Raw genomic sequence first — 14266 nt, 5'->3', positions numbered from 1 at the left:
GGGAGGTAACGGGTGGTTATCTGCTCATGGGTACTCAGCTTGTTTTGGATGTTGGGTGGCGGGTGGTTACCCAACATCAGCGGTATACTAAGTGAGGGGTAACAGATGTGTACCAGCGCTCATTAGTTACCATTTTGTGAAAATATTAGAGTAACCAGATGGGTTGCTCGTTTTCTCATGATTTTCATTATACTGTGTTGATGTGGAGTTGTGTCTTTTATGAGACGAGAATTATTTTAATATTTTACTCATACGAGCTGTAAAGCTTACCGGGTTTGTGTTGCAATCCCGGTGCACCAATTTCAATGGTGTAGGGGATACTTCCGCAGGTGCTGAGTAGTGGTGATTGAGTGACGACTCCGAAGACTCGAAGTCGATCGCATCCAGTCATGGTGAGGTTCCAGCGTGGATTGTGTGTGAGATTTGGTGTGATTTTATTTGTGAGGTTGTTGTGAGGATTATACAATTCCATTTGTTATATGTTGAATTATCATTTGGGTTTGTAATAATCGGCTTGACTGAGTTATATTCTAAACTCAGATGTGATCCGCTGCGACATTAAAATGATTTCGATTTCATTGAGATTATTTTTGTGTTTAACGATTTTAAGATTTTGAGTTTGAAGCTCGAAATTTTTGGGTCGTTACAATATATGCATATCATCTTTTTAGACAATCAAACATGGAATAACAATTCATCTCCCACTAATAAAAATTGAAAATATTTAAGTTCATCAGTTATTTCTCAATTATTATGCATGCATTTCTCCTTTAATTAACTCCCATCATGGAATTATTGCAGTAGTGCAAAGGTGAAATCCAAGATAACACAGAAGAGTATGATGATAGCGTTTCTTCTGACATTCAGTGGAACCTGAAACCGTAATTGTTCTCCAGTTGGCCAGCAACAGCTGATGACATATCTTCTGCGGTATAACTCACACTACTGCTAGTTTTAAAGCAACTTACATGCGTCATGAACCTCGTAACACTACTGTCAACATTAATCCTTGTATAGGTAGCAATTTAATTCAAAACGTTATCTAACTTTGTAGATTACTCCCTGTCAATCGTTATTGCTTGTATTCTGTGATGCAAGCAATTAATATTGATCGTGATAGTTCATGAGAAATTCAAGGAATTTTTAACTTGCATGCTGCATGCACCTAGCTATGAAACCAGGAACTCTATTATATATATGTCCAAACTAATCCTAGAACCCTACTGAACTTTCTCTTCATACACCACTTTTCATCTCCGGACTAGACATCGTTTGTTTCTTAATTAATTACATTCGATAATGGGTAGATCCCCTAATTTTGATGATCAGAGTGGTCTGAATAAAGGTTCATGGACAGTCGAAGAAGATCAGAAGTTGATTGATTACATTAAAAGAAATGGCCAGGGCCGCTGGAGAGGTCTCCCCAAGCTTGCAGGCCTCAAAAGGTGCGGCAAGAGTTGCAGATTAAGGTGGACTAACTACCTGAGGCCTGATATCAAGAGAGGGAAATTCTCTGAAGAAGAGGAAAGAATTATCATCAACCTTCATGCAGTTGTTGGAAACAAGTACGTTTGATTTTTCTTATTCTTTCTTGCAAATAATAACTTGTAGTATTTTATAACAATGAGGCCTAACTCTTAGAGGTGTTCTCTCAGGTGGTCTAAGATTGCAACTCATCTTCCAGGGCGAACTGATAATGATATCAAGAACTATTGGAATACTCGCTTAAGAAAGAAGCAGCTACAAATGGGACTTGATCCAGATACCCACAATCCGAGGATAGAATTCAATAACCTTACACAGTTGCTTACGACGGAGAGTGTTGGTAACATCATTAGTACTCCATTGGACAATGAACTAAGTCTACAAGCAATTTCTGCACAGCTAGCAATAATCCAGATACTGCAAAATTTATACATGCAAGTTATGAATTCATCAGTTGCAGCTCCTAATATAGATAACAAGACTAGTACTGGTCTTTTTGGTTCTCAGAATAGTAACCTCTCTGGAGGGAACTTCAATAGAGCTAGCATGGTCAGAGATCAAGAATGGAACCGGGATAGCAATCCTGGGGCACCTAATGAGTTGAACACTATTTCCAACACCCTTCCAATGTATGAGGGATTTAACAACAATACTTACAACAACTTGAGCAACTGCTACGATATGCAGAACTTTGAAAACCAACGTCCTGAGTCGGTTTCAGCATCATCTCCTGGGACTTGTACTGCCAATAACCGAATGAATAGCTCGAGTACAAGTGATATTCAAGATGCAGGTCAGTCATCACCCACTTCTTCCATCTTTGAGTCTTGGAAGAAACTCATGGATATTGACACAAGTGAATCCTACTGGAGTGATATTCTACAGTAAGCTCCATCAATTAAACTCGTATCTCTCTCTCTCTTATTTTGCTCGTGTTCACTAATATATATCAACGTACGTACTTTTTTTACATCAAAAATATCCCTCTAGGCTCTAGTTATACCATTCACTTATCTTGTTCTCTTTATTTACTTTTCAACTGGTTTATTATGTTCCAGAAGTTATCATGTTAATATCTTTCTCTCTGTTTTGCAGATCAATGTCATAATTATATCTAATCTAGCTCCTAGAAGATATCCCCTAGCGTCAATCTCATAGAACAAAAAAGATTGCACTCGTTATTTACTAATAGATCCTGGGTTGTTCAGTTCTTTGTTTGATATATATATATATATATATATATATATATATATATATATATATATACTTCCTACTAGAGAGACGAATTACTTCATTAGTAAGAGGACCACAAATTAAATAACAAAACCTTTATGTCATGCTTATTAACTTGAAATAGAATTGAGAACTGATTCCGGACGTAGAGAATTCCATTGTATAGCACATCAAGGAATTGAATTTAATGTGAGTCTCACATCCTCATTAGGAATCGACTCTTGGCAAACCCCCTAACTTGATACCCAGGGATAGAGATGGGTATTATAACCAATTCCTCCATCAGTTTAGGTATTTTTTTTAATACTAAAATTACCCTAATGTAATTGAGAATATTCTAAATTGTCCAATCCAAATTGAGAATATATATATATATAGTATTATTAAAATCTAAAAATAAAAACCACATATATTCTATGAAGCACTTAAGGTTAATTATTCTCTTTCTCTAATAATATTCTTTAATTTTTTTCTTTTATTTACATACTATATGATCGATAGGTGAAATGTAGTTGGAATTAGATTTTTCTTATTAGGTGCTAAAGGAAAAAAAAATGGTGTAGTGACATTTGTATGTCGCTCTATTGCTAAAAATTGGTGTAGCACAATATCACTATTGGTAAGTATACGAAATAAGTGATTATATATATGGGTATTTTAGTAATCAAATTAATTTTGATTCTGATTCCGATGGTAAGTAACCAACATCAATCGTAATTAGAATTGAAATCTCCACATCTAAATCAATTTTGTCTCATATTTCTAATAAATTCTATTTATGATAAGTTTCATTCCAAGTTATTAAACGTGTCATTATTGTATTGCTCACGCAATAATATCTGATGTTGATGGTGTTCTCGTGCCCTTTCATCAGGGCTAACCGCCTCGATCAGCAACAGTACGTAACAACTGTAATATGGAATCAAAAAATGTAAACTAAGATATCACTTATCTCAAGACAAGTTAAGTGAGATTGTTAAGAAATATATTCAAATTCAATGATGAAAGGACCACATATAAAAAGCATAGCGCCACGAGTTCAACTTCAGTTCGAGCCTGATTATCCCTAAACCCAACATGTCATATATTTTATTCCGCCCAGATATGTTTGCAAGTGAAATAACTGTCTCTTCATAAGAAGAAAAAAAACACAAATTGTGAGAAAGCCATTCTTGTTTATTGTTAAAGAAGCCGACTCATCAACTTAGGATATTTTCGCATCAACGTGGGAATATTTTCTCTATTAGTAACAACTTTCTTTGATAACACTATCTAAGGGTGGGCATAAATCTGAAAATGAAATGTATATATATATATCTGGTGAAACCAAACCGAACCGACCCGGTCAATCCGGGCTTTTTAGTGTAATTATTATTGTTTTTGCAGGTCGGGCCTTTGTCAACATTGGGCCGGGTTCGGACTTTCACAATATCAGGTCCAAAACGCCCGAAAACCTGAGTGTATACGTGTAGTTCAATTATAGGTTAATTTTAGGAGTATACAGTTTTATCCTAGTATTACTCACACTTGTTTTATTCCCAAAACCCCTCAGAAACAATACTCACGATGTTCTCTATTGTTCTTCATTCTCGTCAATTCATCAAGCACTCCACCCACTCACTTCTTCGTTAAACCCAGCAATGAATCATTGAATATCTTCTCGTCAAATTCAATAATGAATCTCTAAAACTCCCTGAAAGTATCCACATTGTTCAATTTGTGGACAAATTTTGATTTGATCTATGTTCTAGGACTTCTGGCGGTTCTACTATTTCTATTCAAAATGATTACTTGATTACTTGATTACTATGTTACAATTTGTTGATTACTTGATTTGTTCATATAATGACGACATATGTTCATTTACTGTAAGAAATTGCATTATTCCATAATGGAAGAGTTCCACTGCATAATGGACTGCTTGCAACTGGAAATTCTGGAAAAAAAAAAAGGAATTTCAAGAACACTGGAACAATACTGGTTTTGGCCCATCCCAGCTCAGTCTGGTCCGGTCCCAATCGATTTCTCCAAATTTTAACTGCAAACCGGCCCTAGAAAATGGCCACCAGTCCGGTCCAAGGTTTTGCCAAAAATGGCCGGTTCCAGGTGACTCTAAGCATAGCAAGGGACGTAGTCCCACACAAGCTCATATTAACTCATAACCCATGGTGATATCGTAGAATACAAAGCAACAAACATTAAAAAAGGATTAGGAGTAAAACCCTCTAGAGAAGAGAGAAAAAAAACTTGTCCTTTGTACTTGTCTTTTGGCCGTCGTTGGACGTGAAATTTGTCGATCCTTTGTGGTCGGAAGTGAACCATGCAACTCCTTAGTTTGTTTTGCGGTGGCCAGTATTAACCCAAGGGTAGAGAAAAACAAAGTGACAGCTAGGTTTTGGATTAAGCCTTTTTGGCATGGGAAGCGATGTTTATGGGGGGTCTTTTGCAGCGCCTTCTGATCGGGAAAGACAAGGTGGACGTGGCTCCATTGTTGCTCCAATCTGTGGGGTGGCTATGGCGAGGTCACAGTGTTGTTTGGATGGGGTTCTTTGGACCTGATCTCATTGCGTACCCAACTTGGAGAAGGAGGTGTATCAATTTCCGACTGATTGGCAACTGGACATGGAGGTGGGTGGTCCAACGGCGGCGCAGGGAAGGCTTGGCTTGACCGGTGGTTTTTGTTGCCTCTACTCTTTGGATTAGGGCTTGGGCACGGGCTCACTTGGTGGGCATTGTCTGGGTCCATATTATGTTATTTTTAGTTTTCTTTATTTTAGTTAATTTGTGCCTTAGGCAAGTAATAAGCAGGGGCGGAGGCACATAAGAGCTTACTGGTTCTTGTGCACGAGTCAGTTCTTGAGTCATAACAAATTACCTATATATAGTATATGTATATCTAGGAAGCACGAAAACGCGGGGGAGTGTGCGTTTCCTGCTTCTGAAGCGGAACCATTATGAAACCGCGACGGAAACGCACAGAAACGCATTTCTAGAAAAAGATATTTTGGAAACGGGAGTTTCCTAAATGGAAACACGAGTTTCCGAAAAAGGTGTTTTGGAAACGCGAGTTTTCAACAAAATAAGATTTTTTATATATTTTTTTACATGAAGAACTAGACCTACTTTCGTCGAGTTAAATGACTCATTTTGACATATTTTCGACCTCCCGCTGAGTCGCTGACCCTCCCTCCCACTTGTTGATACTTAGATCTCTCATTACATTTGTGTTATTTCGAATGTAGAACACTGAGTTATTTGAGACTTTGAGTTACTTAAACTAAAAATTTGTTATTATGTTTATTTTTTGTATAATATATATATTTATATATAATTTTTATTTCGACTTTTCCAAAACGTCCCGTTTCCTAAAAAATTTATTAAAAAAACGCTTCCGCGTACCCCTACCCGATTACGTGCAGCCTAGTGTACTATTATCGCAATATTTTGATATATAGTGATAATATTCTACTAATATTTACATTTGGATGAGACAACCCCGCAAAATATTTACACTTCACGTGCCTCTACTCACATTCTCTTGATTTTAATACTTTTGTGATATTAATGGGGACATGTGGTCCGATAATAATGGAAAATTCTTTTATTTCCTATTACTAAAAGAATTCCTGATAGTTTTCTACTTTGTGTGATTGTGTCTGATCCAAATGAGACAATGCAAATTTTCTGATCATTATATATATACACATATTTTCTCTAACCAATGTTCTAAATATCCCGATATTAAGAAAACGATACGATAAGTTGCTTATTGGTCTATTATATCGGTCAACTCGAAAAATCAAGTCATATGACGATGTATTGGGTCAAACCAAACCGAGTTTGACCAAATATATCGGTGCTTTATTTATTTTTAATTTTTTAAACCACGTCGTTTTGAAAAAATAATTTAAAGAAAATGAAAGTTTTATCGATAGCATTCAATGACAAGAGAGTTTATGATAAATGATCACCTATATTTTTATTAATTAATACTATTTATATATTTTAATTGTCAAAAAAATCAAATTTTTTTAATGAATTTTATTTAGTACATTTACTTCTATAAGTTTTAATTTCTCAAGTTTATTTGGTATATTTTGATGTATATGTTTATAAATATATTAAATTTTAATTAAAAATGAGCAAAAACGATAAATCCGATATAATCCGATATATCTCGATATATCCCCGTTATATCCTTATTTTATAAAACCGATACGATATTGATAACCGCTATTTAGACCATTGTCTCTAACATTATTGTTGTAAGGGTTCAGTCATTCAGATTATCAGACATGTTGAGGTTTTATAATTACATTCAGATTATCAGTCAAACCACCACATACAAATACTGTAGTGGAGTCACAACCCTTCCAGAAAAAAAAAAACAAAAGAAAAATGTTGTTGAGGGGGAGCCATCCGGTACAAACAATTCAAATATGCCATGTTCCGAAGTTGCTAGTGAAAAATAACCTTCTGATCATGGAAACCGCCCTCTAATTTCAACATATCATCCCAATGTTCAAGATGAAATACGTAGATATTATCTATTAAAGGGTGCTTGTCAACCTGAAGCTCACGCGTTTCCTACCAGGCAAATGGGGCAAGATAATAGAAAATTTGTTAAAGAGTGGTTTAAACAATTTCCTTGGTTGGAGTATAGTATAAAAGACGATGCAGCATATTGTCTACCTTGTTATCTTTTAAACAAGGAGGTGAAGACACTTTTGTTATTACTGGATTTATGAATTGGGGAAAGAAGAACATTATTGCTAATCATGTAGGGGGACCGAATAGTGCCCGCATCAAGGCTCCGAGAAATTGTGACGCGTTACAAAATCAAGAGCAACATATTGAAACCATATTGTCAAATCGAACAACTCAAGACCAACTCGACTATCGGACTCGCTTAAGTGCATCAATTGGTGTTGTTTGAATTCTTTTAAAGCAAGGACTTCCATTTCGTGGACATGATGAATCTGAAAGTTCAAATAATCAAGGAAATTTTCTTGAAATTTTGAAATGGTTATGCAGTTACAATGAAGATATACAAAAGGTCACATTGAAGAATTCTCCTGAAAATTTGAAGTTAACATCACATGATATTCAAAAGGATATTGTAAGTGTTATCTCAATTGAAATTGTTAATAGAATTGATCATGTCCTTGGTGATTCCTTATTTGCTATTCTAGTTGATGAATCTCGAGATATGTCTTGTAAGGAACAAATGGCCATTGTATTACGTTATGGGGATGCTGGAAAAGTGATTGAGCATTTTGTGGGTGTTGAGCATGTTACAAATACCAATGTTGTCACATTGAAGGCAACTATTGATGATTTTTTATGTAGAACTAGATTGAGTATGTCAAGGATACGAAGTCAAGGATATGATGGAGCAAGTAATATATGACGTGAGCTGAATGGTGTAAAAACACTTATTTTGGAAGAACCAACAGTGCTTTTTATGTGCATTGTTTTGCTCATCAGTTACAATAAGCTTTGGTAGCAGTGGCAAAAAATCACACTATGGTTTCAGATTTCTTCACTTTGGTTTCTAATGTGGTAAATGTGGTTGGAGCATCAGCTAAAAGACATGACATTCTTCGAGAGAAACATGGTGATAACATATTAGAAGCACTTGAAAACAATGAGTTTTCAAGTGGACAAGGCTGAATCAAGAAACTAGTTTGAAGCAAACTAGTGACACACGATGGAGCTCGCATTATGATACTTTAATCAGCTTGACTAGAATGTTCAAATCTGTGGTAGCTGTACTCAAGGTTGTTAGAGAAGATGGAACGAGCTCTGAACAAAAGTTAGAAGCAAGGATTTTATTGGATTATATGCGATCATATGAGTTCATCTTTTGACTACACTTCATGAAAAATGTGTTGGGAGTCACAAATGATTTGTCAAAAGCATGGCAAAAGAAAGATCAAGATATTGTGAATGCTATGAACCTGGCTACTGTGTGCAAGGAACGTCTGCAAGCAATGAGGGAGAGCCACTGGGATGCGTTACTCATACAAACTTCTATATTTTGTGACAATATTCTATTCAAGTTGTTAACATGGATGAATGTTTTGCAGCTCAAGGGAAATCAAAGCGTAATTTTCAGGCAACCACAAACTTGCATCATTATCGTGTTGAGTTATTTTATAATATCATAGACAATCAGCTTCGGGAGTTAAATGATCGTTTCAATGAGAAGAATACTGAGTTGCTTCTTTGCACGTCTTGTTTGAACCCGAGCAATCCATTCTCAGCTTGTGACAAAGAAAAATTGATAAAGCTCGTCCAATATTATTCTCAAGATTTTTCAGCACATGATCTAGAGGCACTTCATGATCAACTTGAAAATTACATAGTAGACGTGCGGTCCAACATCGTGTTTTCTGAATTGAAGGGAATAATTGATCTTGCACAAAAGATGGTTCAAACCAAGAAAGACGTGATATATCCACTGATGTACTTGCTTTTGAAATTGGCTTTGATTTTACCAGTAGCGACTACAAGTGTGGAAATAGTATATTCTACTATGAATATTGTGAAGACACGTTTGCGCAGTCAAATGGGTGACGAGTTTATGAACGATTGTTTGATTTCATATATCGAGAAAGGCATATTTACTAGTATAGACGATGAGACTATTATCCAACGATTTCAAAAGATGAAAACTCGTTGAGGACAATTGTCATTGTAATAGCTAGATAAACATTACATTCAATAAATTTATATGGTTTCAAATTAAAATATTTTTGTGCACCAATAGACCAAAATTTCTGGCTACGCCACTGGTAATAAGTCTTTATTGTTGTTATGTAAGGCGAGTCGAGCTTCGTATCTGTGTGCACACTCAATGTGTTTTGTCTGCTCTAGGTAGGCGGCGAGTTCCTTATTTCGTCAAATTGTCATTGTCGCCTAGTGAGGGTGCGATTACATGATGTCGGGTCTATCTTCCGGCGGCAACATAATTGAGAGAGCTGAATTATTGGACATTAGGATATGTACACGTAACCTCTTAGACTGAAATTCTGGCAAAGTGGCATGTGCCCAGTGGTATGCTGAAACATTCAGGCATCCACGAAGCATCAACATTATAAATACCACTACATGTCTACAATACCCAAAGGAGAGCTCCAACCAAATCACTAATGCCAGTAACTTGGTTCAATTTGATTGTTTGCTTTGAAACACAGGAACTATAATTGATGGAGCATTAGCACCTTCTGTGTAATAGAGATCACACAAAGGTGAGGAAAAACCAACGTCAAACACCTCAGAGGCTAGGGGCCAGAAAGAACTAGCAGTATGTAAAAAAACAAAAAACAAAAAACAAAACAAACAAACTGAAGCAGACATTACAAGCAATAAAGGACATTTCAACCACCATACCAGATAATTGATACACAAGTTCAATACAATCACAATTTAGACCTAGTTGCAGCTTTTTTTTTTTTAAACTATAAAGCCAAATATGAGAACTGAATTATATCTTCCCTTCATCGGGAAGACTAATCCAAGAATTTCCAGTTCCCACACTATACAGCAACCTTGCAACAGCATAAAATACTATCACCCAATTTCCATCCTAATCAGTTTTTGCAATATCTAACTAAATAAGGATACCAAGCAGCTGTTATGACAAATTGAAAATCGTAAAGACTCATCAGAATATCCCAAGGAGCCTTTTGCGCAACTTATTTTCTTTAAACAACGTACACACTCGAACAGATTTTCTATGGCCAAAAACATACCAATTGCAGAATAACCTGAACAGAATGTATAAATTCAGTCCCATAATAGTAACTTATTAAGTCAATTCAGTTTCAATCACAAAATTCATTCTAATACCAATAGCAATGCAGTATCAAGAAAACTCAAACCCACTAGAAGACTCAGATCAAGTTCTGCAATGCAGATGAAAGTTTCCGGTATCAAAATGAGTACCCTGCTGGAGATCAAAGATTCAATGGCAGAAGGAAACATAGAATATTAACCCAAATACAAAGTACTTCAATCACATGAACAACAAGCTTATGGTACTTTTCATGGTATATTTACAACAAAACTAGCTTCTGTTTTGTGGTCTTCTGGAAACAAATTATCTTCTTGTTGGGATGTTCATAATACAACCAGAGAATAATTTTCATTTCAACTAGTGTTTAGTAACTTCCAGAATCAGGTTTTCTAAATTTCCCATTATTTCATCCTGCTGATTATGATATTGATTCATGGAGAGAATCTGCTATGGGGCAGCCCCACCACGTGGCAGTGAGACTGTCCAATAAGGACTTAGCAGGTTTATCAAAGTGGGGGTAGTCGGAAGTTACAAAAGTTGCTGAATTAATAATTTTTCTGATTCATGAAACTAATCGAGTCTAAGCTTACCATAAATCATAATGCTCAATATGCTAATGCAGTGAAGAAGTTTTGCTCAAAACGTAAATTGCCTACACACATATATACCAAAGGAAAAACATTTCCATAAAGACAAGTAAAAATGTGCAACACGAAACCCTTTGGTAAATTACAAGTCGTATATGCCCTTGGGTGGAGTCACCTAGACAGATCAGTCTTCTAAGGTAAGTGGCTTTGACACTGCTACAACAGAAACATTTGCAATACAAATACAGTACACTGCACTCAAAGTTTTGGAAACATATTCAACTTTTTTAACCTTCTGACTGCTCGCGAACACTTGTTGGAATTTGAAACCCAGAAAGCATGCACACTCAATTTTTATCATAAACAAATTAACTATAATCTAAAGTAAGAAAATAATCACTCTCAGAGAAAAATGAAACAAAATAATCAGACACATTAATAAACAATAATACAGCCATAAAGCATTACAAACAACATTGCAAAACAATGCGGCCATTCATGCAAAGTTAATAAAAGATGCTAAACATAAAGCGACATAGATCCAAAAGGACAGGATCCTGCTGATCTATTGTTTCGCCTCAAAACTCATTACTCAAATTTATATAAAAGTTTTGTTGCATGAAAATTTAAATAACCCAAAAATGTATGCAAAAGTTATAAGCAAATTGTTTCACATTCCAAAAATGCATGCAAAAATTATAAGCAAATTGTTTCACATTCAATATTTCAAGCCCCGACAAAAACTTCAAAGGGAAAGCACCAGCTGCTCCTACATATTCCCCTGAATTTATTTATTAAAAAATTAAATAAATAAACCTCCAAACCATGCACAATAAATACCAAACACCACTGAACTTTAAAAACAGCTTATGATCAGCAACACCACTTATAACCAGCAAGTGTATTACCGGAAGGTTACACAATAAATAAAAGTAGTTAGCTAGGGCAGCGATAATAAAAATGCTACACCAAATTCTCTTTATCCGCTTGTCTCATATGACCAGAGAATCACTTGCCAACACCTAAGAAAAGAAGCGTTACAAAATAGAAGGTCTGTGTCATTTAACTAGATAAGGACTTCGCGTGGAACTTTCCCATATCATATCCTATAAGAAGAATCAAGTTTCCTAGAAGCAAAACTACCCAAAAAAAAAAAACAGAGAGATTCCATCATATCAATCAATAAAGAGGCTGAACAGATAGCAACTGCATTTACTATTTCCACGTTTCAAGTAGAACTTGCATATCAGTTTAGTTTAACTAGAAATCCTATCAATCCAAACAAGTTAACTACAAATAAATTACTTCAACATCAGGGAAAGAAAGTATCATAAAACTCAAAAAATAAACAAAAGTTGATAAGCAAGAAAAAGATTAACAAACTGACCAAAATTCATTCACTAAAAGGTGCCTAGGGCACAAACTAGAACAGTTTCTACGAAAGGAAAGACTTCAAAGGCTCAGATTACAACTTGACTTTCCTAAAAAGGCTAAAACTTCAGCAGAGTATTTCGATAAGTACCTTCTGGAGGCATTGGTGGATGGAATATACATGTTCAATGCTGAACTGCACGTACTCTTGTTGTCAAGAAGTTAAGCTAAAACCGAGAACCAACCTACCCATTTCAGCACTGTACCCCAATTGCTACCTAAACCTAATGCCCATCTTATTTCAGCCCGCAGATGAACGAAATGGCCAAGCCAATTAAGCACATTCCGATCACCCAATACCGCCAACCCAACAGTAGGCACAGCCACAAGACCTTCTAGACTAGAATTGGGATCTCCTCATCTCCCTTAAGAAGAGCTACATCATCCCCATCATTGCTCAGAGTCTTCCCCACTTCCTTATCAAAGCAAAGGGCCTCATAGCTCTTCAAACCAGTCCTCTCCGCCTCATCTTCCTCTTTCTTTTGCACCATATCGCAAAAGAAGTCGGTCAACACAGTCTCGTAACCAGGCATTTTAGCATAGCCAGGGAAATAATTGATGTCAATGATCAAGTAGCGGTTCCCAAAGCGCGCGTCCCTTATCACATCAAAGTTAAAGAGGTTCAACTTCAAACCCCTCCGCAACCCTCTGGCAATATCAGTAATGAAACTCTGCGGCGGCATCTCGGTGTCATCCAAATGCATCATCTTGTAGTACTTATCGTCAGTCCTCTCATTGGTGGCGAGATTCGAGACCTGCGAAAACGACAGCAAGCCCTCCAAGCTCCCCAGCTTCTCCTCCTCGGAGACGTCCGGTAGGGACTTCCTCTTGACACATTTCACATAGCCTCCGACCACATAGACCTTGAAAATGACGCCGCCGTGGTTCACAAACTCCTGCAGCACAATCGGCGGCTTGAGGTTGTTGAGCCCCTCGTGGTTGAAAACCAGCGCCATTTTGTGCGACTTGGCGCTGCCGTCGGCCACCAGCGGCTTCGCAATCACCGGAAACTTCAACCCCTCCCAGGCCGGCCGATCAAACAGCGTCTCCTTATCGTAAATCACAATCTGCTTCGGAATCCCAAACGTGTCGCTCTCGTGCTCAATCTTGAGCTCCGAGACCACCTGCAGCATCGAAATCCGGTTGTGCAGCCGCTCAATCGCCTCCGGGGAGTCGACGATCACCGCATTAGGGTTCTTAACCCTAAACGCCTCCAGCTGCCGCCGCCAATCCTGGCCGTAGAGCTTGTGGAGCACGCAATCGAACGGCCCCTGATCCGCCAGCTCCCTCTCGGTGTCGATCCGGACGAGATCGACGCCGCGCGACCTCGCCAGCTCCACCAGCGAGTCCTGGATGAAGCTCTGCTGCTTCTTCGGCGCCAGAGCGTATCCGACGCCGTACCTCCGCTGCTGCTGCTCCGCCATCTCAAACCACCGCGGCACCGTCGTCGTTTTGGATCAAGAATAGAATGATGACAATTGAAACGCACCGCATTCACATTCAGGGAAGCTTCGAAATCCCTAACCCTAATTTTTGATTGGAAATTGAAATCGGGAAAATTACAGGGGAATATAAATGGACGGGAGGAGAGGTGAGAGAAAGGGAGAGATGTGGATATATATAGCTTCAGCTAGGGTGGGTGAGATGATAAATTCACCGGGTTGGATGCGCAGGGTTTACACGTGGCATATTCTCGGGGGGAGGTGCGGATTCGAAGCGCGTGGGGTGG

At 37.5% G+C, this 14266-nt stretch overlaps 2 protein-coding genes across 2 annotated transcripts; one reads left to right on the top strand and one right to left on the bottom strand.

Annotated features, from left to right (window-relative positions):
- The first annotated feature begins 1299 nt into the window (after positions 1–1299).
- LOC126795544 (transcription factor MYB53-like) lies at positions 1300–8391 on the top strand. The gene is made up of 4 exons (XM_050522363.1): positions 1300–1565; positions 1656–2369; positions 7753–8117; positions 8225–8391. Exons 1-4 carry the CDS (start codon positions 1300–1302, stop codon positions 8389–8391), a joined length of 1512 nt encoding a protein of 503 aa, XP_050378320.1.
- A 4058-nt stretch (positions 8392–12449) lies between these two features.
- LOC126796177 (inositol-tetrakisphosphate 1-kinase 1) lies at positions 12450–14109 on the bottom strand. The gene has a single exon (XM_050522941.1). The coding sequence runs from the start codon at positions 13959–13961 to the stop codon at positions 12873–12875; it is 1089 nt and encodes a 362-aa protein (XP_050378898.1). The 5' UTR covers positions 13962–14109; the 3' UTR covers positions 12450–12872.
- Between the last annotated feature and the right edge of the window lie 157 nt (positions 14110–14266).

This window comes from Argentina anserina, chromosome 5 (assembly GCF_933775445.1).
Source record: "Argentina anserina chromosome 5, drPotAnse1.1, whole genome shotgun sequence".
Taxonomy (NCBI): domain Eukaryota; kingdom Viridiplantae; phylum Streptophyta; class Magnoliopsida; order Rosales; family Rosaceae; genus Argentina; species Argentina anserina.
This window is presented reverse-complemented; position numbering and strand designations above follow the sequence as displayed.